General features: G+C 38.9%; 1 protein-coding gene across 10 annotated transcripts in view; it reads left to right on the top strand.

The window, feature by feature from the left end:
* The window catches only part of TACC2 (transforming acidic coiled-coil containing protein 2), a 212729-nt gene that overhangs the window by 147746 nt on the left and 38433 nt on the right, over positions 1–26550 (top strand). For 3 of the 10 annotated variants that reach the window (XM_060768563.2, XM_060768556.2, XM_060768561.2), the window contains 8 exons: positions 6097–7396; positions 13572–13607; positions 16237–16297; positions 17860–18067; positions 23650–23711; positions 23958–24073; positions 25129–25300; positions 25809–25949. In XM_060768563.2, the coding sequence (XP_060624546.2) occupies positions 6097–7396; positions 13572–13607; positions 16237–16297; positions 17860–18067; positions 23650–23711; positions 23958–24073; positions 25129–25300; positions 25809–25949 (2096 nt within the window). The remainder of the gene's footprint in view (positions 1–6096; positions 7397–13571; positions 13608–16236; positions 16298–17859; positions 18068–23649; positions 23712–23957; positions 24074–25128; positions 25301–25808; positions 25950–26550) is intronic. The other 7 variants (XM_060768558.2, XM_060768562.2, XM_060768557.2 and 4 more) reach the window with 6 other exon arrangements.

The following is a 26550-nucleotide window of genomic DNA, read 5'->3' as shown; positions in this document are numbered from 1 at the left end:
GTCTCAAGTCCTCACTGAGGAACAGTTTAGTAAATATAGGCAGGGGTCCTCAAACTTTTTAAACAGAGGGCCAGGTCACAGTCCCTTAAACTGTTGGAGGGATTGTTGTTGTTGTTGTTGTTGTTGTTGTTGTTGTTGTGCGCGCTTTCAAGTCCTTTCAAACTTAGGTTGAACCCGAGCAAGGGCCGGGTAAATGACCTTGGAGGGCCGTATTGGCCCCAGGCCTTAGTTTGAGGATCCCTGGACTAAGGGTTTCCTTTCCCCCATGTCACCTATATGACAGTTGGGAATGTATCTATTTCTTCTCTCCTCTCTGTTTCTGCTCTCATTCTGATTAGTTATTTAAAGTCGACACTTTTCTAGCTTTTTCAAAACTGACTTCTGTTTTCTTACATCTGAATATATGCTGTGTGCTTTGAGAGCTCTCTCTGCTTGTGTGTCAGAGAGATGTAGTGATTGGTGTTATTTCCTTCTCTTTGAAATTTTAGAAGAGATGGGTGTTAGAGTAGTTCAGGCCCAGTTCTTGATTATTAAGAAATGAAGTTATTTCTTATTGTTGTAAATAAACCTTTTGTGATTTTTAAAGATTAGATTCTGCCTGCCTAAGCTCTAAATTCTTTACATCCATATCACACGCCACTTCACACTTTGCTAGCAGTGAGCTGTTGCTCAACTTAAAGTATCCTGTTTATTTTTGGATGCTCTACCTTTTATTGAGAATCTTTCTGTCTCTCACTGAAGAAACTGCTTTCTGGGGGGAAAAAAACTCTTAAATGTGAGTTTCCTTATTATCTTCAGTAAAGGTTTTGTCAAACATTTTGACCCAGTGGAGATAGATGAATTTGTAAAGGGTTGACACTGAACAGGATTTGTAGTGATTGACTATGCAGTAGTCTACTATCCTGGAGGTTGTCTCCAATAACACTGTGTAACATGATTTTTGTTCCTGGGTGAGAAGTGTCATTTCCTAATTGGTTCTATCATTAAAACATGGAATAAGTTTATTATACTGCAAAAAACTTTGTTTTTGCGGGATATCCAGCATCACATTTTGCTATAGTTTTTCAGTGAAAAACTCAGCTCAGTCTGAACCAATTCAACATAGTTTGTGCCAGCCACAAACATGGGGCTTCTGGAGTATAACAACTACTTTCAAAGTAAGTACCACATAATTAAACAGGAAATAACACTTTCAAACCAGGAAGATTTTTTTTTTCAAATTTTGCTACATAGTGTAATATATGGGGAGGGAGAGGCTTGAAACAAATGACAATTTCAAGCAGAAGTGATTAGAGCAGTGGTTCTCAACCTGTGAATCCCCAGATGTTTTGGCCTTCCAGAAATCCTAACAGCTGGTAAACTGGCTGGGAATTCTGGAAGTTGTAGGCCAAAACACCTGAGGATCCACAGGTTGAGAACTACTGGATTAGAGGGTCATTTTCAATTCAGTGGAAATATCAGAATGCAGCTCACCTCAAAATGAGGCAGATACAAGGACCTAAAAATGGGGCAGGTGTCATCTTCTGGCCCATCGTAGAAACCTGTCACTCACCCTGTACTCCCATGCTATAAAGCAGTGGCTCCCAAATTCTGGTCTTCCAGGTGTTTTGGACTTCAGTTTCCAGCATCCCTGATCATTTTCCAGGGCAAATGAAGTTTCGAGGAATTGAAGCCCCAAACACTTGAACTACTTGAGTTTGGGACTCACTGGTTGAAAGGATACTGAAAAAGACAACAACAAAAATCTAACTTGAAGAACAACACCTTTCATGAAAAAGATGTCACAGTGGTTTCGGCTTATTAGCTTAGGGCAGGGGAAGGGATGTCTGCTTTGAAAGATGTCCTTTAAATCTTGATGAGATATACTTCTGTGTGGGTGCATTTATTTCTGATAAGTATTTATGGTTGCGTATTAAGTCTGCAGTCACAGATCTAACCCATTGTTGAGTTAACTTCTTGACAAGCACTTGCATGGTTGCAAATAACTATGTGTTTACTAGGAAGTGAGCCACATTGAACCAAATAGTTCACACCGTTGAAAGCCAAACATGTTTAAAGTTGGACTATAATAAGTTTAATTTAAGGCACCGCATTCATACAGTTCTGTGTCTCTTTAAGGGAAGCTTGACTGATATTCAAAAATGTGCTTGTTGAGTGAAAAATGAACAGCAGCTCAGCTGGCAAGAATATCCCCAATTAAATAAAACATGGAACAAGAGTAAATCTAAACACAACATGTAGAATGGAAAAATCACAGTTCCATCGAGTTTCATAATATTATTAACATTCAGTTTTGTGTTTAAAATAATTTGAACGACTGTATACACACACCATACATGGGAGGTTCAGCTCACAGATGTCCCATTTCTTCTCCACTTAGGTCCATTATTCTCAATCTAAAATTTGGCATCTACTTATAGAAAAACCTTTCACATATACTATTCACATGTGCTTTTAATATTCAAAGGGCAAAGGGTTCCCTTTTTCCGATTTAAAGGACGTTTAACACTATAGAGGCTAGAAGCCTTTGCTGACGTACTGCTCCCTACCAATCTTTCAAGCTTACTTTCAAACTACATCTTTATGCAACATGTATTTTCACTCAGCAACATGTGTTTTAGATGTACTGTTATTTGTGTGGTAGTTATTCAGACAGCTTACTTTTAGAAAAAACAGTATTTGTGTATTAAATGTATGTGTAAAACTGCCAAGTAGCATGAATGCTCAAACGGTTTACAAACAACATTAGCAGGCGGTTAGCCATATAAGTGTGTCCTTTCTTTTGTTGGTGTGATATTAAAATATATGATAAGCTCTTCGAAGTGCTTTATTTTATAATCCTTCCCATGTAAATAAATCATTCTACAGGTTTAATCGGCAACTATAGTCAGGAAAACTCAATTTCCTGTTAGAATATTGAAATCTGCCATGAAAACGCTTTTGTCTTTGGCCTTACATGAGCGTTTATTAGATCACATGCAGAGTAAAATAATTGCCAGGGAAAAAGGGCTAAAGCATCTCATCCACTGGAAAGATGAATGTTGACAGCTAGTAATAATGATGTAGATTATTTTCAGTTTGATTGTTCATCATATATGCCTTATTTTCAGCTTGGTAGTAGAATGGAAATGCAATTGTTTCTGCCTGAGGGTGGCAAAGTACAGTGTATGAATGTGCAAGAGATAATGGTGACCATCCAAATTAATCAGTGTGACATGACAGTCAGAGATGCCAGAAGCCCATCCCTAGTTGCCCATGTGATTTCCCACTAGATATCTTTGGGCAACTCACTGCCTTTTTATTTAATCTGTTTGGCAGGATTATTCTTAGGCTATGCTATTGTTCAGAGTTTCTTTAAGGACAAGTGTCATGTGATTGCCTGAGTAAGTTCATTCGATCATTTCTGTACAGTTTCCATGCGGCACAGTGCTGTTAGTCCTTCTAAACTTGTTGTTTTATGGGGATAAATATTGTGTGTGTTTTGTGGAGATGTATCCTACTGTCGTAAACAAGCAATGTCTTTACATTCTCTCTGACCCCATCTACACTGACAATTTAGATCATGCTTCAGATTTTAAAAATACAGGAGGAAGTCAAAATCCTTTATCAAGATTGAGACTTTTCCCTGCTTTCACACAGTGCAGATGTCCACCACCAATTCCTACTTGGAATTGGTAGTAAGTGTCTCCCATCCTGTGCTCCACAGGCTCAGGTGGCCTGGAAACATGGGATTTGTCAGTCACATGGTATGGAACTAAGAAGAGAGGCAGCCAAAACCGCCTTGAGTCGCCAATTGGCTGAGAAAGACGGTATTCAAATACAGTAAATAAATAAACCACGTGCTACATCTCCTTGTCATCATTGTAGTTGCAGCCACAGGGTGGGAAGGCGGTTGGCATTTGGGCCCTTGCCCAGCATTGCTAAACTGGCTTCTGCATGGCTGAACAATGCAGACACTCTCCCACTGCTGAGGTGGGTCAGAATGCCCCCGCTGGAATTGGCAGTTTGGACACCTGTTCTAACCCATATTATGTCTCTGTGCAGAACTACACTTAGTCAATCTGTCTTATGCAAGGATTGCCTGGTCCCTACAGTAAGGTGTTTTCCCTAACTTAAGATAGACCAGAACCCCTTCAAAACATCAGAATTAGCTCTTGTATATGATGTGGGAAAACAAATTACAATTATAAGCACTGCATTTTTAATAGTTCTTGTTTGCTTCTTGAAGGTATCAATGTAATATGCAGCCTCCAACACCAGCCAAAGGAAAGGAACAGAATATTCATTGTTGGGGAAGGAAAATAAGATGATGATATCAAATGTCTTTCTTTGGAAAATTGTGCCTTGCTTATATCTGGGTTGAGCCTCATTTAAATCCTGTCTTACTTAGCCCAGCATTAAAAGGGATTTTGAACTTGTTCATAATATGATATATCAAATCATAATATGAAATGATTTGCTAATGACCCATTCCTGGATGCAGGTCTGCATTAAATAGTTTAGCAAATCCAAAATTAGGGTCCCTTTTGTCCAGATGTGCAGGGTCTTCTGTTGGAATGCTTATTTTGGACTGCCAGGCCAAAATAAGCCCTCCTATGGGATTTGTCCTGCTTAGATCCAAAGACCATCACTTGTGTCCAAACTGGTGACCAAGGCCAGAACCTGAAAGAACATAGCATCTGGGTTGTTGTGAGTTTTCCAGGCTGTTCCAGAAGCATTCTCTCCTGACATTTTCTCCTGCTTCGTGAATGCTTCTGGTACATGGCCATACAGCCAAGAAAACTCACAACAACCCAGTGATTCCGACCATAAAAGCCTTCGACAACACATTTTTCCTCTACAATGAAAAATGGGGCTGTAATGGGAAGAGTGCGGGGGGGAGAAAGATTGACAACTCACTCTTCTCAAAGCAATTCTCTGTATTATTCATTTGTTTGTTTATAGTATTCCTGCATCGCTTCCTAGTCCACAAGGGCTCCTAGGGGATGAAAAAATGAAAACCAATCAAAGCAGTATAAAGATTAAAACATTTTTAAAACACATTAAGATTCTCTTTAAAAACACCTAAAACAATCCTAGAATCCTGTTTTAAAACAATTAAAACAGCAATTTCAAACCCTGAATGCCACACGGAACAGCAGCTTTAGCTGCTTACCAGAAGCTTAAAAGACATGTGGACATCCTAACTTTCATGGGTAGGTAGTGTTCTAGCAACATATAAAATGGATAAGAAGTATTTGTGTGTGCACATATATACAATACCAGGATCAGCAATGGGTTCCAGCTACTGAGAGCCTTGAGCGTTTATTCCACTTTCGTCATTGATAATGCAACCTTGCATGCATATATAGAGTTTGGACACATGACTCCATGTTTCCTAACTCCTGAGATTTAGTTCATGATTGTTCCACTTTAAAAGGTAAGGGCATGTCTTTTAACAGCACTTCTGTCATCTGAGACTATTCTGCCAGTTACTTGAGTCTTCTTATATTTTTATATTTTGTTATATAAATTTATTCCAAATAGTCTCAACTCAAATCAATTTAAATTTATTTCTGAACTTCCTAACAATTTATTTTGCTCTCACTCCCTTTGACCCTTTTTAAAAGAATATATATTAGACTTTGTTTTTCTGCTTTCCATTTTGACCTAGAAGAGTTTTTAAAATATGCAAACAGAAAGGAAGAGGAACACAGAAGAAAATATAACGTTGAGAATTTTGAAGTTTGCAATGAAACATCTATTTAAAAGACACATACGGTTGGCCGTCTCTATCAATGAATTCTGCACCCATGGAGTCAGCCATCCACAGCTTGAAAATATTTTTTTAAATCTCCAAAAAGCAAACCTTTATTTTGCCATTTTATATAAGGGAGCCCATTTTATTACTACTATACTACAGTATATAAAGGGACTTGAGCATGCATTAATTTTGGTATCTTTGTGCGTCCTGGAACCAATGTGTTTTAAAAAGTCTTTTAAAATCACTTCTGCCATTTCATATCATTAAGCATGTGCACCTAATTTGTTGTTTCTCTCTCTATTTATGTTAAGTTGGGCATTCTTCACTGATCACTCTCTCCCTTGCTTTCACAGAGTTTTGTTCTGACACAGTATCCATAGCTGATGTTTCACATTGTGAATCCATTGAAGAAACTCCACTCCCACCTCCTTCTCACTCATTTTCTACTGTTTTTGATGAGGACAAGCCCATTGCTAGCAGTGGGACCTACAACTTAGACTTTGATAGCATTGAGGTGGTAGATACTTCACAAGCTGGGGATCCTAGCTCTCTGGACATAAGAATCCGTGACTCCAAGTCTCACATCAGAAGAAAATCCACAGATTCCGTTCCAATTTCCAGATCTACTTTGTCTCGATCCCTTAGCTTGCAAGCTGGTGATTTTGATGGAGCAGCTTTCCTTGGTAATAACGAGGCAGCAGGTTTAGCAACAGAAACATTCAGTACTGGTTCAAGCAGTGCTTCCAGCACTCTTAAGCGCACAAAGAAATCAAGGCCAGGTTCTTTAAAGAAAAAACCGTTAGCAAAAAAATCTCTGGAAGTTCCTCCTGTCCAGGAGCCAGAACCATCTGATGTCAAGCAAGATTCTCCTGCCCTGAATGAAGAAAAAGAGAGGTTGGAACCCATTGAAACTCAGTGCACAGAGTCCTCCCAAAGTGCCACTGAAAATCAGGAGACTCCTGCTCTACCAACAGCAGCCTATCCATTTGACCCTAGCAACTTAGAAGAGGTAAGTGCATCTGGTGCTGGAAGTAAAAAGGTGCAGAACTCTCCCCCGTCCAGCAAGAAAGTCCCCCCTCTTACAACGCCACCCGAAGCCGTGGAGGTAGCTCCTTCAGATACTGGGGGACCTGAAGATCCTCCAGTAAAAGCCGTGAGGCTGGAATTTGATTATTCTGAGGAAAAAGGAAGTGGCGGAGAGCAGCAAGAAAGCCCTCCCCTGCCCAAAAAAGTGGGCAAAAAGCCCGGTGCCAAAATGCCACTCAGGAGGCCAAAGACTAAAAAGACTGGGGAGAAGCTTGACAACGTGACCCCCACCAAGGCCCCTCCTGACCCCAGTGAGATCTCTGTTTCCAAAGGCTCTTATACTTTTGATATTGACAAATGGGATGACCCCAACTTCAACCCATTTTCTCCCACTTGCAAAGTGCAAGATTCTCCTAAACTGCCTCAGCAAATGACAGCCGCCTACACTTTCGATCCGGACATGTGTGAGGACTCAATTGACCCTTTCAAGTCTTCCTCAAAGGTAGCCAGCTCTCCCACCAAATCTCCAGCCTCCTTTGAGATACCAGCGAATGCCAATGAGATCAATGGGACAGAAGGAGATGGCCTCAGCAAACCTGCAAAAAAGAAGAAGACACCTCTCAAGACGTAAGTTAACATGTTGAAAATGTGTGCACACTTTCATATCTTCATATTTAGGCAGATTTGTAATTATGTTACAGCGTAGGATACAGTTTTGTTTCAGTGTGTCCTTTTCTGAAAGCTTTTGGGAAGTTAGAAGCATCATTTTTCTTCTCTCGTTCTTTTTTACTAGCTATTTGTTTGAGTTTTGAGAACTCCTTGAAATTCAACTACCCCCTTTTCAGCGTCTAGAAGACAGGCTTCCATTTAGTCATGTGTAATATGTTTCTAACACTTCAGAGGTTAGCTACTTAGAGGTATGCTGTGTCTGCATTAGTTTGGTGTTTCCCAAACTTTGAACTTCTAGATGTTTGGACTTCAGCTCCCAGAATTTCTGACCATTGGCCAAGTTGGCTACGGTTCTGAGAGTTGAAGTCTAAGCCATGTGGAAGACCAAAATTTGGGAACCCTCGGTTTAGTTTGATGGTGAGTAGCACTCTGACTCACCATTTAAAAGATAGTCTTCTTGAAATTAAGAAACTCCACTGACCCAAAATGTGTAACATTCCATAATAATGAGTATTTTTAATACACACACACATACTTAGGTAGCCTATCTGTGGAAGTATATGTGATACAGCTAACTGATTCAGGGAATTCAGCCAAAAAAGAATTCTTTTTAGGATTAGGGGCTAATCTGCAAAGCCTTGGTCATGCGAACAAAGTTTGTGCAGAATGTTACACAAATGGAGCTGTTCACATCATCAGAATTCAATCTTTCTCTAGTCCGGAATAGTTCTGGTCCATTTCAGTGGCTCACATCTTGTCTGAGATGTATCATTTAACCAAGAAGCCACAGATGTTATTGAAGTAAGTTTACCTTTGTTTTGTTGGTTCATGCCTTATTTAAGTAGAACTGTTCATGAATGAATAGCAAGGGAAATTGTTGCCTGGAGGTTTCACTTAAATTGGAATACGTTTGATGCCAATGGGCATTTTAACTTTGTAGATACAATATGACATGTATAGGTGTAAGATGCAATACTATATAAGTAGAATTTTAAAAATTAAATTTTTGATATGGTTTTTTGTAACATAAAATCCTATTGGTTACTTTTAGTTAGAGGAGATCCATTGGCTCAGTTGTTGAATGCTGACTCAACTTGGCCAAAAATCCTATTGATTCGGTGTGTTTACTCTAGTTGGAACTAACACTGGATTTTTTATATAGAAGAAATGCTATTTTGCATTTCACATGAATAGCGATGTACCTGATGTTTGGTTAGAAGATGGCACTAATGGCATATTTCTGTTTTTCCCCCTATATTATTAGAAAACCTACTATTTTGTAAGTTGATTTCCTATAGGAGGAATCAGAAGAGATTTTTTGAGAGGTAGTTTCACACTGAACCAAAATAATTTTTACTCATACTTTCTAGTTTCAGAGGGAGGAATTAAATTCTGGCTGAGTGGTAATCCTATAATTATTTGTTATGACATTACCAAGCGTTCATCTTTGCAGCATTCAGCTTCCTCCTAACTCCCAAGCAAAGCTCCTTGATATTTGGGGTTTGTGTGTGATTTATTTGAAAACACAGGATTATTGGGGGGGGGGGTTCTATGTATCTCTCTCTTTGAGTTCTTACAGTGGATTCTCTGTTTTGAAAAGTACACATTTGACAAAAGCAAATTGAAGTTTTAAACACAGCATACACATTGGCTATGTTTGCACTCATATATAATGATAAACCTGAGATTCAGAGAAATGTAGCTTTTTGCTCACAAGCAAGATGTTTAAGTACATTCCCCACCTGCTCCTATTTAGTTGATCCTCTTTGCATAAGTACCCAAGTAACCAGAAATTAGCAAGGAGGGCAAAGCTCAGTGTTCCAGCTAGACTGGAACTCCGGGATTTTTCCTCTCTAGCAAATCAGGAAATGTAATCCCTAGTTTCAGATTTTCATTGTTTCAGGAATGCTACTTTGGAGTTAACACTAAGCTTTTACTCTTTGGTTAGTTTCTGGTTATTTCAGTTACTACTGCGGGCAACAGGAGCCAAACTGAAAAAACTAAAACAACATTCATAACAATTATACTTATGAAAAGCGAACCAGGGCCATCACAACAAATGTAAATAAAAAGGCTTAATAACAAGAGTACTTCAAGTAGAATAGCAAACACAGTACTGCAAAGTTAAATGTTCTCCAAACGTTTCACTCACATCTATGGCAGGCATCCTCAGAGGTTGTTAGGTTTGTTGGAAACTAGGCAAGTGAGGTTATATATGTATGGAATATCCAAGGTGGGAGAAAGAACTCTTGTCTGCTTGAGGCAAGTGTGAATGTTTAATCAAGACAATAGTAGTTATTGTCTACGCATGAACAAGTTCATGTGTGGATAAATGGGCAGGTTATAAAGACATGTAAGAGGCTACTAGCCATTGGAAAACATATGCTTCCATAAATAAATATTTAATTTCTCAATACCAGGTGTGTTTTTTCTTCTACTCGAGGTACTCTCACTTAAAAAAACAAAACCCAGTAACACTCCTTATAATTAACATGCAACTTCTCAGACAGCTTACATGGTTCTCAGAATTAAGATTGCATCATCTCTTGAAATGATTTATTGTTGACCTTGCTGAAGTGGTGAGGTAAGATATGCATTTCATTATTTAATGAGGCAAAAGTAGTCTATATTTTCCAATTGTGGGGTATTCTCTTTTGGGGAGCCATGTGGTATAAGCCCATTTAAAACTTATTTACTTATTCCATTTATATTTTACTTTTCTTCCATCACTGAATGCAACGTCTTTTTGAGATTATATCTGCATCTGCTCAGCTTTAACAAGAGCTTCCTCTTGTGTCTTCAGACTTTGCTGCATTACTATTTTAGATAATGTTTCCCTATTTGTATAATCTTGGAATTTGAAGGGAATGTACTATATAGCCCAGTCACTACAATTTGTCTCTTTTCTCCAAATTGACTGCTTTTTTCTTATTGGGAGATTGTTCCAAGGTTTTTATTGTTCGATAAATGTATTCACATCAGCCTGATGGTTAGCTTTATGTCAAACATAAAGTATCTCAGCTACCCTAGCTACTCAAATGACAGTTATTTTAGTTCTATGTCTTGGCAAGTTGTTTGATGGCAGGAAAGTGATTCAAAAGACATACCTTTCATTGTAGAAGTTTTGTAGTTTTTAACTGCTGTCAAGTCGAGTTTAACTTATGACGACCCTATGAATGGAAGATCTCAAAGTCACACTGTTCTCAACAGCCATGCTTAGATTCTTGGCCATGGCTTCCTTAGTTGAATATATCTTTCTTTAATGTGGTCTTCCTCTTTCCAAACTACCTTCAACCTTATCAACCATTGTATTTTCTAGTGAGTCACATCTTCTCCTGATATGGCCAAAATATGACAGTATCAGTTTAGACATCTTGGCTTCAGGTTCCATTTGCTCTACGGCCCATTTATTTGCATTTTTAGAAGTCCACAGTATTTATTTATTTACCTTATTTATCTCCCACCTTTCTCTACCCTGAGGAGGGCTCAAGAAGGCTTACAATTGCACCTCCGTGGTACCTTAAAACATATGTTACATCAGTTACAACATAAGTTAAACATTAAAACATAATAAGCATAATAAAAATACATTTCAATCATCCAGAGTCATAGTCTAAAGGCCAATACATGGTCAAATCCATCATATTCCATGCTAACATTCCTGTACTGTTCTATTTTTCAAATGCCTGCTCCTGGCGCCAGGTTTTGACTCTCTTTCTAAACATTAATAGCGAGGGGGCTGTCCTGATATCGCTAGGGAGGGAATTCCACAACTGAGGGGCCACTACTGAGAAGGCCCTGTCTCTCATCCCCACCAACCGTGCTTGCAAAGAGAGCAGGGCCTCCCCAGACAATCTTAATCTCTGGGGGCAATATGTTCTGACAGGTAGGCTGGGCTGGAACCATTTAGGGCTTTATAGGCTAAAGACAGCACTTTGAATTGTGCTCAGTAGCAGATTGGCAGCCAGTGGAGCTGACACGACAGGGGGATGGTATGCTCCCTGTATGTCACTCCAGTGAGCAGCCTGGCTGCCACCCATTGGACCAATTGTAGCTTCCGAGCAGTCTACAAAGGCAACTCCACATAGAGCATGTTCCAGTAATCTATACGGGATGAAACCAGAGCATGGACCACAGTGGCCAAGTCAGACTTCCCAAGGTACAGGTGCAGCTGGCACACAAGTTTTAATTGGGCAAAAGCTCCCCTGGCCACAACTGAGGCCTGGGTTCCAGACTCAGCAATGAGTCCAGGATCACTTCCAAACTGCGAACCTGTGCCTTCAGAGGGACAGTAACCTCATCCAGCAAAGGCTGTAACCCTATACCCTGTTAGGCCTTTCAACTGACCAGGAGGACCTCTGTCTTGTCTGGATTCAATTCCGATTTGTTCACTCTCATCCAGACCATCACAGCTGCCAAGCACCAGTTCAGGACCTGAACAGCCTTCTTAGTAGCAGGTGGGAAGGAGTGATAGAGTCAAACGTCATCTGCGTACAGGTGACATCGAACTCCAAAACAGTATCCGTAGAACTCTTCTTCAGTATCACATTTCAACTGAACTGTTTCTCTTCCTATCAACTTTCTTCACTGTCCAACTTTTACAATGATACATAGAATTTGGAAGTACTGTACAATGGTATGGACAATCCTAACATTAGCATGCAATGCTATATCTTTTGGCTTGAATTCAATTGTGTAACCATAGGAGTATTTGTAGTTGCTGTATCCCAGTAACCCATTGGGTGCCCTTTGGCCTGGGAGTTTCATTTTCTGACTCTATTTTCTTTCAGTTGGGGTTGAGTTTTATTGGTAAAAAAATCTTCAAAAGGAGATTTATGTGCCTTCTTCTGCACATTGCAAACAAGTGTTAGCTATGGTGTCATTGCCATTGTTTCCGAGAGATACTCTACCAGTATCACTCCAACCCAGTATCTGTTTGTCACATCCAGTCTCCCTTCTCCCTGCCATAGCTACACCCTTGAGTGGTGGGACCAGTGAATGACATCCTTAAGCAGAAAAATGCCCCAGTGAAGATGTTCAATCACTAAGAGGTGCACCCAGATTGATTGAAAGTCCTAGTTCAGAGTTGCCAACCTTATTTTCACCGAGGGCCACATCAGCCTTATGGCTGCTTTCAGTCACATTTGCAATCGTAAGACTGTATATATGTAGCTACTCCTTAACATATTGTTAAATAACCCGAGACAACATATCACACACCATCCTTATCCATTAATAATGTTCTGAATGAAATGCAAGCACAGCCATTCAAATATATTCAGGTTTTCAAAAATACTTACGTTTTACCATAGTCAGTGTGTTTATGCCTCGTGGTCCACATAAAATCATGTGGCAAACCGGATTCGGCCTGTAAACCTTAAGTTTGTTGCTTGTGTCCTAGATTTTGTTTCTGTTCTTTTCAATTTTATACTAGATTAGAATAAACCAAGTTGCATAAAAAGTATCTGATTATCCTAGGCACTGACAGAAAACTTATATGGATCTCTGAAGCAATATTGGAAAAAAATAGGAACAGAATCTGGAAATTTCTGATCTTTTAAACTGTGTAAAGTAGATTGGCCAAGAATCAATCACAACAAAATGTCACAGTTTTTCTCTCTGCTCCTTAAAACACAGCTCTTTCTCATTTCTTTGCGTGCACTTAGGCATTGTGTGCTTTAATCACCTAAGCCACTCAAGATAAGAAAGCAGATGGCTACTATCATGGAAAGGTAATCCACTGATAGTATTTAAACTGGTGGAGATAGATATCAGCTTTGAAAAGTAGCTTTCACAGAAGAAGAAAGCAGACCAATTTGGTGGAGGAAAAAATAGGTTAATTTTTTATCCTGTACATATCTATGATTTTCCCCCTATGTCCCTAATTAAAACAGTAGAAACCAACGGGCCAAATTTCCCTGATTGAATCTAAGTGTTTAACAATGTGCTTCAGTACAGTTACTTTCAGTGGTACATTGGCGGGTCTAACTTCCTCAAGACATGAATTTCCTAAAGGAGCAACTATACATGGTGATGTTTTGCTAACACAATTAATGGAGTGTCTCCTTTGTATCAGTCAGTGCCTTCTGTCTGTCTCTTTCTCTTTCTCTCTCTTTTGTCTTACTTGTCTTAGGATGGTTGAAGATGTGATGTCTGTATGTTCTCTGTTGTAAGTAATTTTAAACTCAAAACATGCTTGTTATGGACAAAAATCCCTTCTACCTTCCTGCCCGCCCCTCCCCATCCCCAGTTTTGCCAGTTTCCTCCAACATTGGTGAGCATGGTGCTTTGTATATCTGCAAAGCTGTGGTATTAGCTTTATGACAAAGTTAATATATGGTGGGAAATTGCATGTTCATGGATCTGCCTGGTTAAAACTATTATTTCTGTTCACTACAACTATATTTTATTTTCCAATTTCATGTATCCACTTTAAGCATGAATATGGTATATTATTTGTTACAAAGTCAACAGATCACTAGTAGGCTTCCTTTACCCCACAAAAAGGGATTGAAAAGTGATGTCCACTTACTATTACATTCCTCTTCCTCTTCCTGACTCCACAGATAAGCCCCTACTGTAGCATATCTTGATCCTAGAAGCCAAGGCAAGGAACCATGGCATTGCACCATCCAGGTTGGCTACTCCATTTCTGTTACATTGAGAAACACACAGAGACACTTTTAAGGGTGGAAAACTATCTTCTTTCTTTACATGAAATTGATGTGGTGTACATAAGCAGTATGTAGCTGACCAGTGTGTTAGTCCTTGTATGTCATTAACTCGGCAAGAACTTGATCTCTTCTACGTATACTTTAGTATTTTCTGTTGTTTTTGTCTTGCTAGTTACTATCTCTTTTGTGGTTGAGGACTTGGAAATATCTATACTCAGACAGTGGTGTTAGGTTTGGAAGCTATTCTATAACTATTCACTAGTTTCACTTTTTTCTTTTACTATTGTGAACTCTGGCCTTAAGCCCTGTATCTTTGATTTCACTCAAAGGATTAGCTTCTAGTGGAATATAGGGGCTGCAGTGTACCTTTTTGGATTACAGCTTCCTTAATCTTCCCAAATGACATTATGGAAGTTGTAATCTAAAAAGTAATTTTTCCAAGTGCTGGGTTCTCAAAGCTTGTGAGGGCTTTTCAACTTTTGAAATGGAAAATTATCTGAGCACCAGTGCAAATTGGTTACTCAGTAGACTGGAACTCCTCCTTCCATGCCTGTAGGTGCATACCTGTATCCTCTGTTTAAATTCTTTCTTCCCACCCCACAACAATGTATGAACATATGTATTCAGTTGCATGGTAGATGGGGAGAAGCTATCCTGTCTCCAAAAACAGTCTGGATAGGAAGAAGAATCACACTCTAGTGCTCCACTGAAATATCTACAATCACCTGTAGAAGGGACAAAATGACCTCCTTGTGTTTTCTTATAGGCACATTATTCTTGTTGAAATGCCATATTGGGGACCCTGATCATTATTTCTGAAGCCTTTGGCAGCAGAACAATTTATTTCTGACTGGAAATAATGTGTTTTTCCATGAAGTTATAACAGATGTTTTATCTGTTTATAGACAGCCCTCGTTTTATGGATTTGATTATTCACAGATTTTATAAATGTGTTCTCTCTAGGGATCTCTAGGTTCACCAAGGTGACTTTGTGGTCATTTCTACCAGATGTGGAGCATAGGGTCTTATTAGAGGATCTAGAGACTACTAGAGAGTGTGGTTCACTTGCATTTTTTTTAAAAAAGATTATTTTATTTGTGGTTTTTGTACCTTCAGGGGGAATCCTGGACCCCAACAAAAATGGAGAGCCTAGTGTATAATCATTTGTTCTTGATGGGGGTCATTCTGCTAGCTGTTAAATGGTTGCACAAATAAATACCTGTATCTATTATACCAGCATGAGAGCTGGTCTTGGGTAGAGTTGAAATTATCTCAACCCTCTGTTGTGGCCAGATAGTGTGGTCTTCAACTGGGTTACTGTTTTGTACTCTTTCTTTCCATGTCTGTTCTGTGGAAGTTAAAGTGACCTGACCCTCAAGAATATTTTAAGACCAAAGCACACTTTGAGTATAAGAGCTTCACAGAAGTCAATTTTCAAGAAAGGACAAATATGACTTTGCTGGCTAATATGAAGTGATAGATTAGATAACTGTAGCTGCTTTGTCCCTGGATTCTGTGTTACAAGATGTACACAGTGAGTTTTCTGTAGATATTATGCAAAATTAGTAAATTGTGAATCTGTTATTGAGGGTCTTTCTTCCCATTATTATGATCTGATGCAGAGCATCATTTGGATGTAATGTTGACTCATCTCCAGAACTGTATTATTTTTTTTCTACCTCAGTGTTGAAATGAACAAATCTGTTCCCCATTGATTGCACTGATTGCTGTTCCCTATGTTACAATCCTATTAGTTGTCTAACTTTATGTTTTGTGGTTGTTGTTGTTGTTGCAATGACTCAGTCTGAAAGTGCATGATACAAAAGCAAGAGTCATGGCATGCTCTTTCGTGATGTTTATTATATTCTGAGCTCTCAGAGGGCGGAAAGCTTTCCATAGTGACTTTTTGTTGCATCAGTGGGTCCCAAATGTCAGTCCTCCAAGTGCTTTAAACTCCCAGAAGTCCCAGCCACCTTGGCCAAAAGTCAGGAATTCTGGGAGCCAAAAGTCCAAAATATCTGGAGGACTGGAGTTGGTGAACCACTGCTTATAGCTTTTTGCTTTCATATGCCCATTGTTTTCTATGGACTGCCGTATTCACAGTGTCTCCTATTTCATTTTCAGTGATACTTTCAGGGTGAAAAAGTCACCAAAAAGATCTCCTCTGTCGGATGCACCCTCACAGGTAAAGAGCTCTTAAAAGCCTTTTGTTTTATTTTTCTCTTCCCACCCAATATTTGTCCCATACCAATGTATTGTCGAAGGCTTTCATGGCCAGAATAACTGGGTTGTTGTAGGTTTTCAGGCTATATGGCCATGTTCTAGAAGCATTCTCTCCTGAAGTTTGGCTTGCATCTATGGCAGGCATCCTCAGAGGTTGTGAGGTCTGTTGGAAACTAGGAAAATTGGGTTTATATATCTGTGGAAACTCCAGGGTGGGAGAAAGAACTCTTGCCTGTTGGAGGTAGTGTGGCCATATAGCCTGAAAAACCTACGACAACCCAGTGTCCAGTACCAGTTAATGATCAGTATATATCCACTCCATTGCAAAAGTCACCATCAAGTCTCTTGAATAGGGATAATGAACCATTGTCTTCACATACAGTAAGATCACTGGCCTAACATTTTATCTTAGCTATTTTGGTGTAATCTTTTTTTGACAAGCAAATGTAAAAGGGTATCTTTTACTGGAGCAATTAGTGTGCAAAACCTGCCAGCCAAGCTTTTAACTTTTCTTCAACTACAAGCAATCAAAGCAGGCATGAAAAAAGAAAATGAAATGAAAGTTATTCTGTAACAAGGCAGTTGGTGTTAATCTGGTAAACTAAGTTCAGAAAGGAAATGTGGATAAGTTTTATTACAAAGTATCTTTCCACTGGCCCCCCTGGTAGCACAGTGGGTTAAACTGCTGAGCTGCTGAACTTGCTGACCAAAAGGTTAGTGGTTCAAATTCAGGGAGTGGAGTGAGCTCCCACCGTTAGCCTCAGCTTCTACCAACCTAGCAGTTCAAAAACATGCAAATGTGAGTAGATCAATAGATACCGCTCCGGTGGGAAGGTAACAGTGCTCCATGCAGTCATGCTGGCTACATGGCCTTGGAGGTGTCTACGGACAATGCCAGCTCTTCTGCTTAGAAATGGAGAAGAGCACCACCACTCAGAGTTGGACACAACTAGATTTAATGTCTAGGAAAACTTTTACCTTTTATTTTTCCACTCTGGTGTGCACATGTGCCTTTCAACCGTCTGTCAATTTATGGCCACCTTATAAATTTCAAGGAATTTGTTGAAGTGGTTTTCCCAGCTCCTCCTTTTGAAATAGAGCCTGCAGCACCTGCTGTTTGTTGGTCTCTCATGCAAGTAAAATCCAGGGCCAATCCTGCTTAATTTCTAGGACTGTAGGATTGGATGCCTTTAAGGTATTTAGGACCCTGGCAAATTAGAGAATAAATCTCAAACCAAACTAACTGTCATGTTAAAGTGGTGAACTATTCTGTTTTCTATATAATGAACATTTTCAGAAGAAATAATATAGAAGGAGGGAATCATGTAGCAACAATATATAGCTGGACAAATCACAATAAAAACAACATATCACCTTGCCACATATATCATTACCATTGCATTAATTAAGGCAATGCTTTATAGACGAAAGTTCCACTCATTTCTGTTAAGGACTGATTGAATCTTGAACAATTGCTTCTTTCTTTATTACACAACTGTTACTTATTGTTTATTTTGCTCTCAGGAGTCCACACCACTATCTACTTCTGAAACGTCTTCTGTTGTATCCACTGTGGTTCATGCAACAGATGAGGAGAAACTGGCATCGTCAGTGGGCAGCCAGAAATGGACTTGTATGACAGTGGATCTAGATTCTGATAAACAGGACTATCCTCAGCCATCGGACCTATCAACGTTTGTAAATGAAACAAAATTTAGTTCTCCCACAGAAGGTAAGCTGGAAGAAGAAGGTGGAATTGGTGTTGGGTTTTGTTTTGTTTTTTTCACATGGGGCAGTTGAAGTAAATGAGAACTCAAAATATATTCCTTGATTTCTTTTAACCCTCTACTATATCTCAGATTATTTTATGTGCCTTTAAGGCATCTGGATTTATAGGTTTCCCCTTGACATTGAGTGTAGTTTAGTTGTTTCCAACTCTGAGGGGTGGTGCTCATCTCCATTTCTAAGCTGAAGAGCCAGCATTGTCTATAGACACCTCCAAGATCATGTGGCCAGCATGACTATATGGAGTGCCGTTACCTTCCTGCAGAAGCGGTACCTATTGATCTACTCACATTTTCATGTTGGCTGGAGCTGCTAGGTTGGCAGGAGCTGAACTAACAGTGGGAGCTCACACCACTACCTGGATTCAAACTGCCAACCTTTTGGTCAGCAAGTTCAGCAACTCAGCAGTTAATCCACTGTGCCACCAGGAGGCCCTTTTTGTTGACTTATAGCAACCCCATAATAAATGCACAGAAGTAGTTTGCATTGCCTTCCTCTGAAATATAGTTTACAGCACTTAATATTTCTTGGTAGCCCTCCCTCTAAGTATCAACCTGGTCAAACAGTGTATTTAGATTAATTTTCTGCCTGATTTAAATTAAATGGAGTGCTGAAGTCAATGGTAAATTTACTTAAGTGAATTTAAATCAATTTGCCATTGACTTCATTGGTGATCATACATATATAAACCCCACCACCACTACCCCATATAGTCCTTTGTATCATTGTTGAAGCACTCGTGTTCTTTTAGCCCCAACATTGCATTAAATGGTTTTACAAGGTTCTTCTCTTGGTTGTAGGAATCTATTGTCAGAAAGATAATTTTAAAAGACTTTAAACATTACTATTCTGTTTTGTTTTGATTTGGGGAATTTTTGTGCCCTCTACTTTGTCACTCTTGTGTTGTCATTTCCTTCAAGTCATTTCCTATTTATGGCAACAGTATGGTACCTGTCATGGGTGTTTTCTTGGCAAGATTTGTTCAGAGAGAGTTTACCTTTGCTCTCCTTTGAGGCTGTTGTTATAATTATTTCACGCACAATCTGAACTCATCATAGACTGGCACCCAAAGTGACTATAATACTAATTTGCCTGCCCCTTAGGTCTACTGGGTAACATGTGACTCAGATTACCTTTTAATTACAGCCGGTAATGTTTCCTCTGTTGAGATCATTTAAATATACTTTCCCTCCTGAGTCCTCTTTGTGCTACCTTGGGAAGTTTCGGAATAATTAAAGATTGTTTTCTGAAGCAGTCATCTGTGCCATTCTTGTCCATGCTTTGAACATCGTCCCGTTGCCGAAAACTATCTGACTGGGAAGATAAGGAAAATGACAATGGGTCAGCAAAGGAATAGGAATTTGGTGCTTAAATCAGTTTCTTAGATAATTCATTGGAATTCTCCTTATTCTACTACTCAGCTTTTGAAACCTCTGAATCTCGAAGACGAAGGGTCATAGCAAGTAATTGTAATGTCTTCTTGCTACATTTACAGGCAAAAAAGCATTTAAAAGTGGCTGGAAAATACACTTTAGAGCTCATTTGCCATTTTAGTGGCCTTCCAGAAAGGCCCTATATCCCAGGATCTGATTCCAGGTTTTCTGTTTATCCCAGATTATCTGGCAGTGTGGACCCATATAATCCAGTTTAAAGCAGAAAATCTGGGTTCACCTCCTGGGATATATGGCCTGTCTAGAAGGGCCCTTAATCTTCCTTTTTAAGTTGTTTTGGAATCATATCTGATTTCATTTTTTTATTTTTATGATACATATGACATTGTTTTTATATTTCAGAGAAGTGCTTGTATATTTGGAATGATGTATTATGGTGTTTTGTGTTGTTTTTCAATTGAAAAATATTTTGCCAACAGTCTGAATTTTACTATTAGATTATCTCTGAATTTTACTGGGAGAGATTATATTGTCAGATCCTTAAAGCTTTAGTGACAGCTGCGTTGGCATCTAAGATTTCAGGAAACGTTTCATCTGGTGTGATGGAGGAGGTAAAGATTAAGTCAACTGGCACATTTTCTCACTGTCAAGCTATCATAATTAACACATTTATATGCGATTGTGGTAGAAAATGTCTTGGTGATAGAATGTGTGGAAGATTCAGACAAAGGGTGTGATTCAGAGCCTAAAATGTATTTCCTTTTATGAACATAAAAAGGGAGAACATTCAATGCTCGTGAAATTCCACGTATGACTGGAGCTACTACATTGTAATCAATATTATCAGTGCTTCTGCTATAAAAGATGTTTTGCTGATAATGAAACCTTTAGGGGCTGAGGGATCTTGAACATTCCTTGTCCATTCTGCTATGAACCTGAGACAAACATATAATTTTACATCTGTTTTATTTGCATATTTAGAAGGCAGACTCACTGGAGTAGCTAGTGTGGATTAGAAGTTGAAATTATAAATTAATGTGATTTCTTGTATTTTGAATAATTATATTTCAATTACAGAGTTTAAACACCTTACATAAGGTCACAGAGTGCTTAAGTAAATGTTTCTTGGGAAAGGTAACACCAAGCCAGAAATTCCCCAGTACCGAGTGTGTGCGTGTGTATCTAAAATTGTCAGGTGTTTATATTTTTCATGTCAGGAGCAACTTGAGAAACTGCAAGTCACTTCTGGTGTGAGAGGATTGGCCGTCTGCAAAGACATTGCCCAGGGGACACGAGATATTTGATCATTTACCATCCTTGTGGGGGGCTTCTCTCATATCCCTGCATGGGGAGCTGGAGCTGACAGAGAGAGCTCAACCCGCTCTCCCCAGACTCAAACCGCTGTCCTGTCAGTCAGCAGTCCTGCCAGCACAAGGGTTTACTCCATTGCGCCACTGGGGGCTCCTTACTAAGTGTATTAAAATGCACATATTGTGAAAAGTGCACAAACATACACTACATGTGGTTTTTAAAAAATGAAATTGGCATATTGATTTGAAAACAATATGATACTTTATTAGGTAATTCAGTTTAATTAGTTCAGCTGAAAATTTCCTCAGTGCACTTCTGACATGCACTGATGAGTTAGAATTGGTCTCAATTTTCTTCTTTCATATAATTTCAGAGATTACTGACAGAGCACTCTTCCAGCAGAGGAGCTCTGCTGAGTAGGATCTGCCAGAAAAATGGCCAGAATGACTCCATGTTTCATGATAGACTTATGAGCCTGGGAATGCCATCCTCCAAACACCTGAAAAGTAAAAGGATTTGAGTTGTAGGAGTCAAGCAGGGGATGCGTTGGAAGGACACTTTTCCATTGCAGCCTCTCGCAGCTACTACAGCCAATTTAAGAATTGTATGGGGAAACAACTGAATGAACAGAAGGAAGTGTTTTAGATAATATTTGACCAGTCTTCCACCTCATCCTCTTCTTCCTCGGTGTCAACCATGTCTCCATTCCACTGCTTTGCAGCCATTAGTGACCAGCTGGTTTCACCTAGACCAATTCCCTATCATTTTATTCCATACTGTTTTGAAGTTGTAGGATTTACATATTACAATTTATTGTATTTTATTGCAATTTCCAGATTTCTTACCCAGTAGCTTCCTTTAGATGGTGAACACCACTTCGTGTTAAATCAATGTTCCTAAAGGTATCAGGTGTTGTAAGATAGGAGTGGGAATAGTCTGACCCTTTAGCACAGTGGTTCTCAACCTGTTGGTCCCCAGGTATTTTAGCCTACAACTCCCAGAAATCCCAACCAGTTTACCAACTGTGAGGATTTCTGGGAGTTGAAGGGCAAAATATCTGGGGATGCACAGGTTGAGAACCACTGCCTAGATGTTGGTCAATTTCAAATTCTAGCATGGCATACCATTGATCTAGGTCAGTGGTTCTCAACCTTCCTAATGCTGCGACTCCTTGATACAGTTTCTCATGTTGTGGTGATTCCCCAATCATAAAATTATTTTTGTTGCTACTTCATAACTGTAATTTTGCTACTGTTATGAATTGTAATTTAAATATCTGATAGGCAGGATGTATTTTCATTCACTGGACAAAATTTGGCACAAAACCCCAATATACCTAAATTTGAATACCGATGGGGTTGGGGGGGGGTTGATTTTTGACATTTGGGAGTTGTCGTTTCTGAAATTTATAGTTAACCTAAAATCAAAGAGCATTCTGAACTCCACCAATGATGGAATTAAACCAAACTTGGCACACAGAATTCCCATGAACAACAAAAAATACTGGAAGGGTTTGGTGGGCATTGATCTTGAGTTTTGGAGTTGTAGTTCACCTACATCCAGAGAGCACTGTGGACTCAAACAGTGCTAGATCTATACTAAACTTGGCACAAATACTCAATCTACCCAAATGTAAACACTACTGAAGTTTGGGGAAATAGTCCTTGACATTTGGAAGTTGTAGTTGTTGGGATTTATAGTTCACCTACAATCAAAGAACATTCTGAGCCCACCAGATAGAATAGGCCAGACCTTCCACACAGAACCCCCATGACCAACAGAAAATACTGTGTTTTTTGATGGTCTTTGATGATCCCTCTGATACCCCCCTCGCGACACCCCCAGGAGTCCAGACTCCCAGGTTGAGAAACGCTGATCTAGAACTTCTGAGAGTTGCTGTCTAGCAACTCTCAATTCCCATCTCTGTTCTTTGAGCCGTTTTCTCAAGTACAGAGTACTCATGCCATCTTTCAGTCCCTAATAGCTTTCCCTCATTTCAATGAGCCAATTGTCATAGCAAAATCAAAACAAATGCTGGCTAAGATTGAATCTTTGTCCATTCATAAGTGAAAATAGCCTTCATTATCAAGTAATGAATAGCCTTAAGACAAGTCTAATCGTTTTGTTACTATAATTCAGTAGAAAATTTTGTCCTTTCTCATTTTGTTCACTAGTGAATATGTGAGGAAATGTGGCTTGCCACACATCAGATTTGATATATTACACCTATTAATTTTTTTGAACAAACAGGAAGCTTTCTCTTATGCAGGCCCATGCTTTACATTGTAATTAAGGACAGCCAGGTCTGTTTTAAGTTCTTTTGGCATGAGAGTCTTCATAATCTATCATTTCAGTCATTTCAGGAGAGAATAAATAATGGGATTACAGTCCCAAGATAAAAGCTCCATAGTTTTATGAGAATGACACAATATGAATGCTCATCAGCTTGTAAATATGACTTTCCTTTTAGGCATACAGAGTTGCAAGTTCAGTCAAGCGGACATGAATGTACTTTTAATGGTGTAAAGAGGAGGGAAGAGCATTTTTAATACAAGGCTGGCCGGGAGGGGAAACTCAGTTTTCAGTCATTTTGGGAAAAGGTGATGGAAAAGAGGAAGGAGAACATGAAACTCAACAAAATGAATGCCTTAGACAAAAGTGCTTGTATTGATATGTAAACAAAGATCAGTATCCATCATATTTGGAATGATAGAGCTTTGGTTTTTGGGATTCATTAAGAAAGTCTTATATGCAAAGCTTCTGGGTTTGTGTATTGTTTTGAAGAATGTCTTCCAATGCACTGAGCACACTTTGCTGTATATTACAGATCTGGAATATGGCAACCCGTATGAAATAGAATATATGGAGAAAATAGGCTCCTCCATTCCTGTAAGTTTCTGTTTGTAGATTTCTGATTAATCCTTCTGAAATATAATATTGACACAGTGGCCACAATCCAGTGGTTTATTTTAAATTTAATGACCCAATATGACCTGCAATTGGTTTGATATAATTTATTTCCTGATATTCTGCTTTAATCATGTCATTGCTTTCCCTTGGTGGCATGGAGGGGGGTCTTTGTTCCAGGGATAGGTGCATGGTAATCTTTTCTTTTCTTGTCCTTTCTTTTGACAGCAGGATGATGATGCTCAAACAAAACAGTCTTTGTACCTTATGTTCGACGCACAGCAGGAGAGTCCAGTCAAGTCTCCTCCAGTTCGGATATCTGATTCCACAACTCCTTGTTCTGGGTATTTCGCTTCTTTGTTTTTTTAAAAAAATCAAAGAATAATTATTTCTAAATGATTGGGCAGTAATCACAATTAGAAATGGAAGCATTTCTTTTCTTTCTCTCATTCAACTGCATTCGAGGAGAGTAAATGCAATCTATATAATCATGCACATAATGTGGTTGACTCTATTGTGCATTGTTATAAATTATATTGGAAAAGCTCATTTCCATACAGGAGGAAAATAAGAGCACACGGGCTGTCAGTGTGTAGCCTTTGAGTGTAACCAGAGGTTTCATTTTGTCAGGATTCAACTTCAGTCTGTTAATTCTCATCTGCCTCATACCTACATCTTGACAGTTTGGTTCATAGGATGCAAATATTAAGATATTCAGATATTAAGAGAATTTGCAAGATACAATTCTGTCTTCCTGGTGCCTGCTGGTTTTGTTTTGGAAAGTATAGTCATCCCTCCACATTTGGAGGTTTAACTTTTATATCCATAAAATTAAAATTAAATCCATAAATGTGAGTATTCATGGACTTTATTAATATGGTATCTCGAGGCATCTTAGGTCCTCCACCACAACACAAGGATGAATTTCACTCAGAAGTTGATGGTGGCGGATCTAGTGATTCCTAAGGAGGCATTCTCTTAGATTTGGGAGAGTCTTACATGCCTAATCCCAATAAAAGTGGTGGACCTACTGTAATAATGCCATTTTCCTGACACATATCATACTCTGTTCAAATATTGTCTTTGTAGTATGGAACCAAACAACCTTTGTCCAGAATATTTTTCTTCTTTTTTCATTTTAAAGCAATAAAATCATAACCATTATAAATGCATTGTTTACTATCAAATCAGTATAACACTATATTTAAACATTATTACCTGTTCATAATTAGAAGATGATGTATTAATTGATCTCTGTTTATCAAGGTCTTAAAGGTTAGAATCTAATGTTATGCAAACATATATTCAAAGTTGTAAGTGGTGCTGTCAGTTTGGCAGTCAATTTAGTAGCAAAGTATAAGGTCCCATGGAAAGTTCAACTCCTTATATCTTACTCCAGGTCAAGCTTGGAAGAAACGGAAACTCAGTTGCCCTCTGGAATGAAACTACAACATCCAGCTTCACGATCTCTAGTTGCTCCCCAAGAGTCATCAATACAGCCTTCTGAAAAGTCCAAAACAAAAGAACTGGAGCCCATGACTTTAGGAACTCCTTCAAACAACATTGACATAGTAAGATCTTCTTTCAGAAAATTCTGTTTTGGACAACTAACCTGGGTGAAAAGTCACTGCCTTCTAGAATTAAAGTAGTGCATCAGTTTAAAGTAAAGTAGGAATCATGAAACCCTTCAAAAGTTGTTGAATTGTAGTTCCTGCAATTTCTAGTCCTTAGCAATATTGGCTGTGGCTGCTGGGATTTGTAGTCCAACAACATCCAGGTTACTATTTGGTTCTCACTCTTGGTTTAATTGGGTTATAATATAATATCATTATATTGATCAATAGCCATAATCGGTATTATGTTTTTCCTTTTAAAGTCTTGGCGCAAACTACATACAGCAACTTTCAGCTTCCTATTTCCATCTTTTCTTTCTATTGTCATGAAAATACTGTTTACTGCAGATTTAGTTGGTACTTCCCTATGAAGTGAACATATATTTACAAAGACTGCTGAGTGGTTTTAACGCTGGACTGTTCTTCAAGATTTTGTTACTTGTTCTGTATCCTCCTTGCTCTTCAGACCACCCCCGAGGACCCTTTTGTCTCTGCTGATGCTCTTCTCAGTAGGATATCTCATCCAGCTTCAATGTGTGATCAGCTTCAGTATCTAGAACCTGACTTAGCAGAAAAGAATCCCCCAATATTTGCTCAGAAACTTCAGGTTTGTAATGAAAGAGTCTGTTGGTGTTCCTTGGCTCAGTGTTTGTACACACCAGTACAAATCAGGCTTGTGTAATGCAACATTCCCCACATCCCCATTCCCCAAGTCTACCATGAATGTAACACAGCCACATTTTAATTAATGAATCAATCAATCAATCAGTCAGTTCCCTGATTTTCTTAAGCTTGATTTTCAGTTTTAGATACATGGCTGATTCATATTCACTTCCTCATTCTTTCTCTCCCACACACACTTGTGCATACACATCTTTTCAAACCTATCATGTGAACTAGATATATCCATTGATGGCCATTCATACTACACCAAAATTCGTATGATGTCTCCATCCGTAGTTGTAGCTGATATATTGTGCATACAGTGTATATATGTATACTCTATGTTACATGTGAATGAATATAGATAATGTAGGCAAGACAAAATTTCTGTACCTCAGTATGACAGTTCTGTGGAAACTGATCCTAACTACAATGGTATCTATTCTATTGGTGAGGGAAATTCTTAGTGTACAGGGTTGGGAATCCAGCTTCTGAGTAAACATGTAACACATAGCATTTGCCCACGTGATTCAGTGAAAAAATAG

The sequence above is a fragment of the Anolis sagrei genome, chromosome 3, assembly GCF_037176765.1.
Source record: "Anolis sagrei isolate rAnoSag1 chromosome 3, rAnoSag1.mat, whole genome shotgun sequence".
Lineage (NCBI taxonomy): Eukaryota > Metazoa > Chordata > Lepidosauria > Squamata > Dactyloidae > Anolis > Anolis sagrei.
Note: the sequence above shows the minus strand (reverse complement) of the source record. Positions and strands in the feature narration are given on the sequence as shown.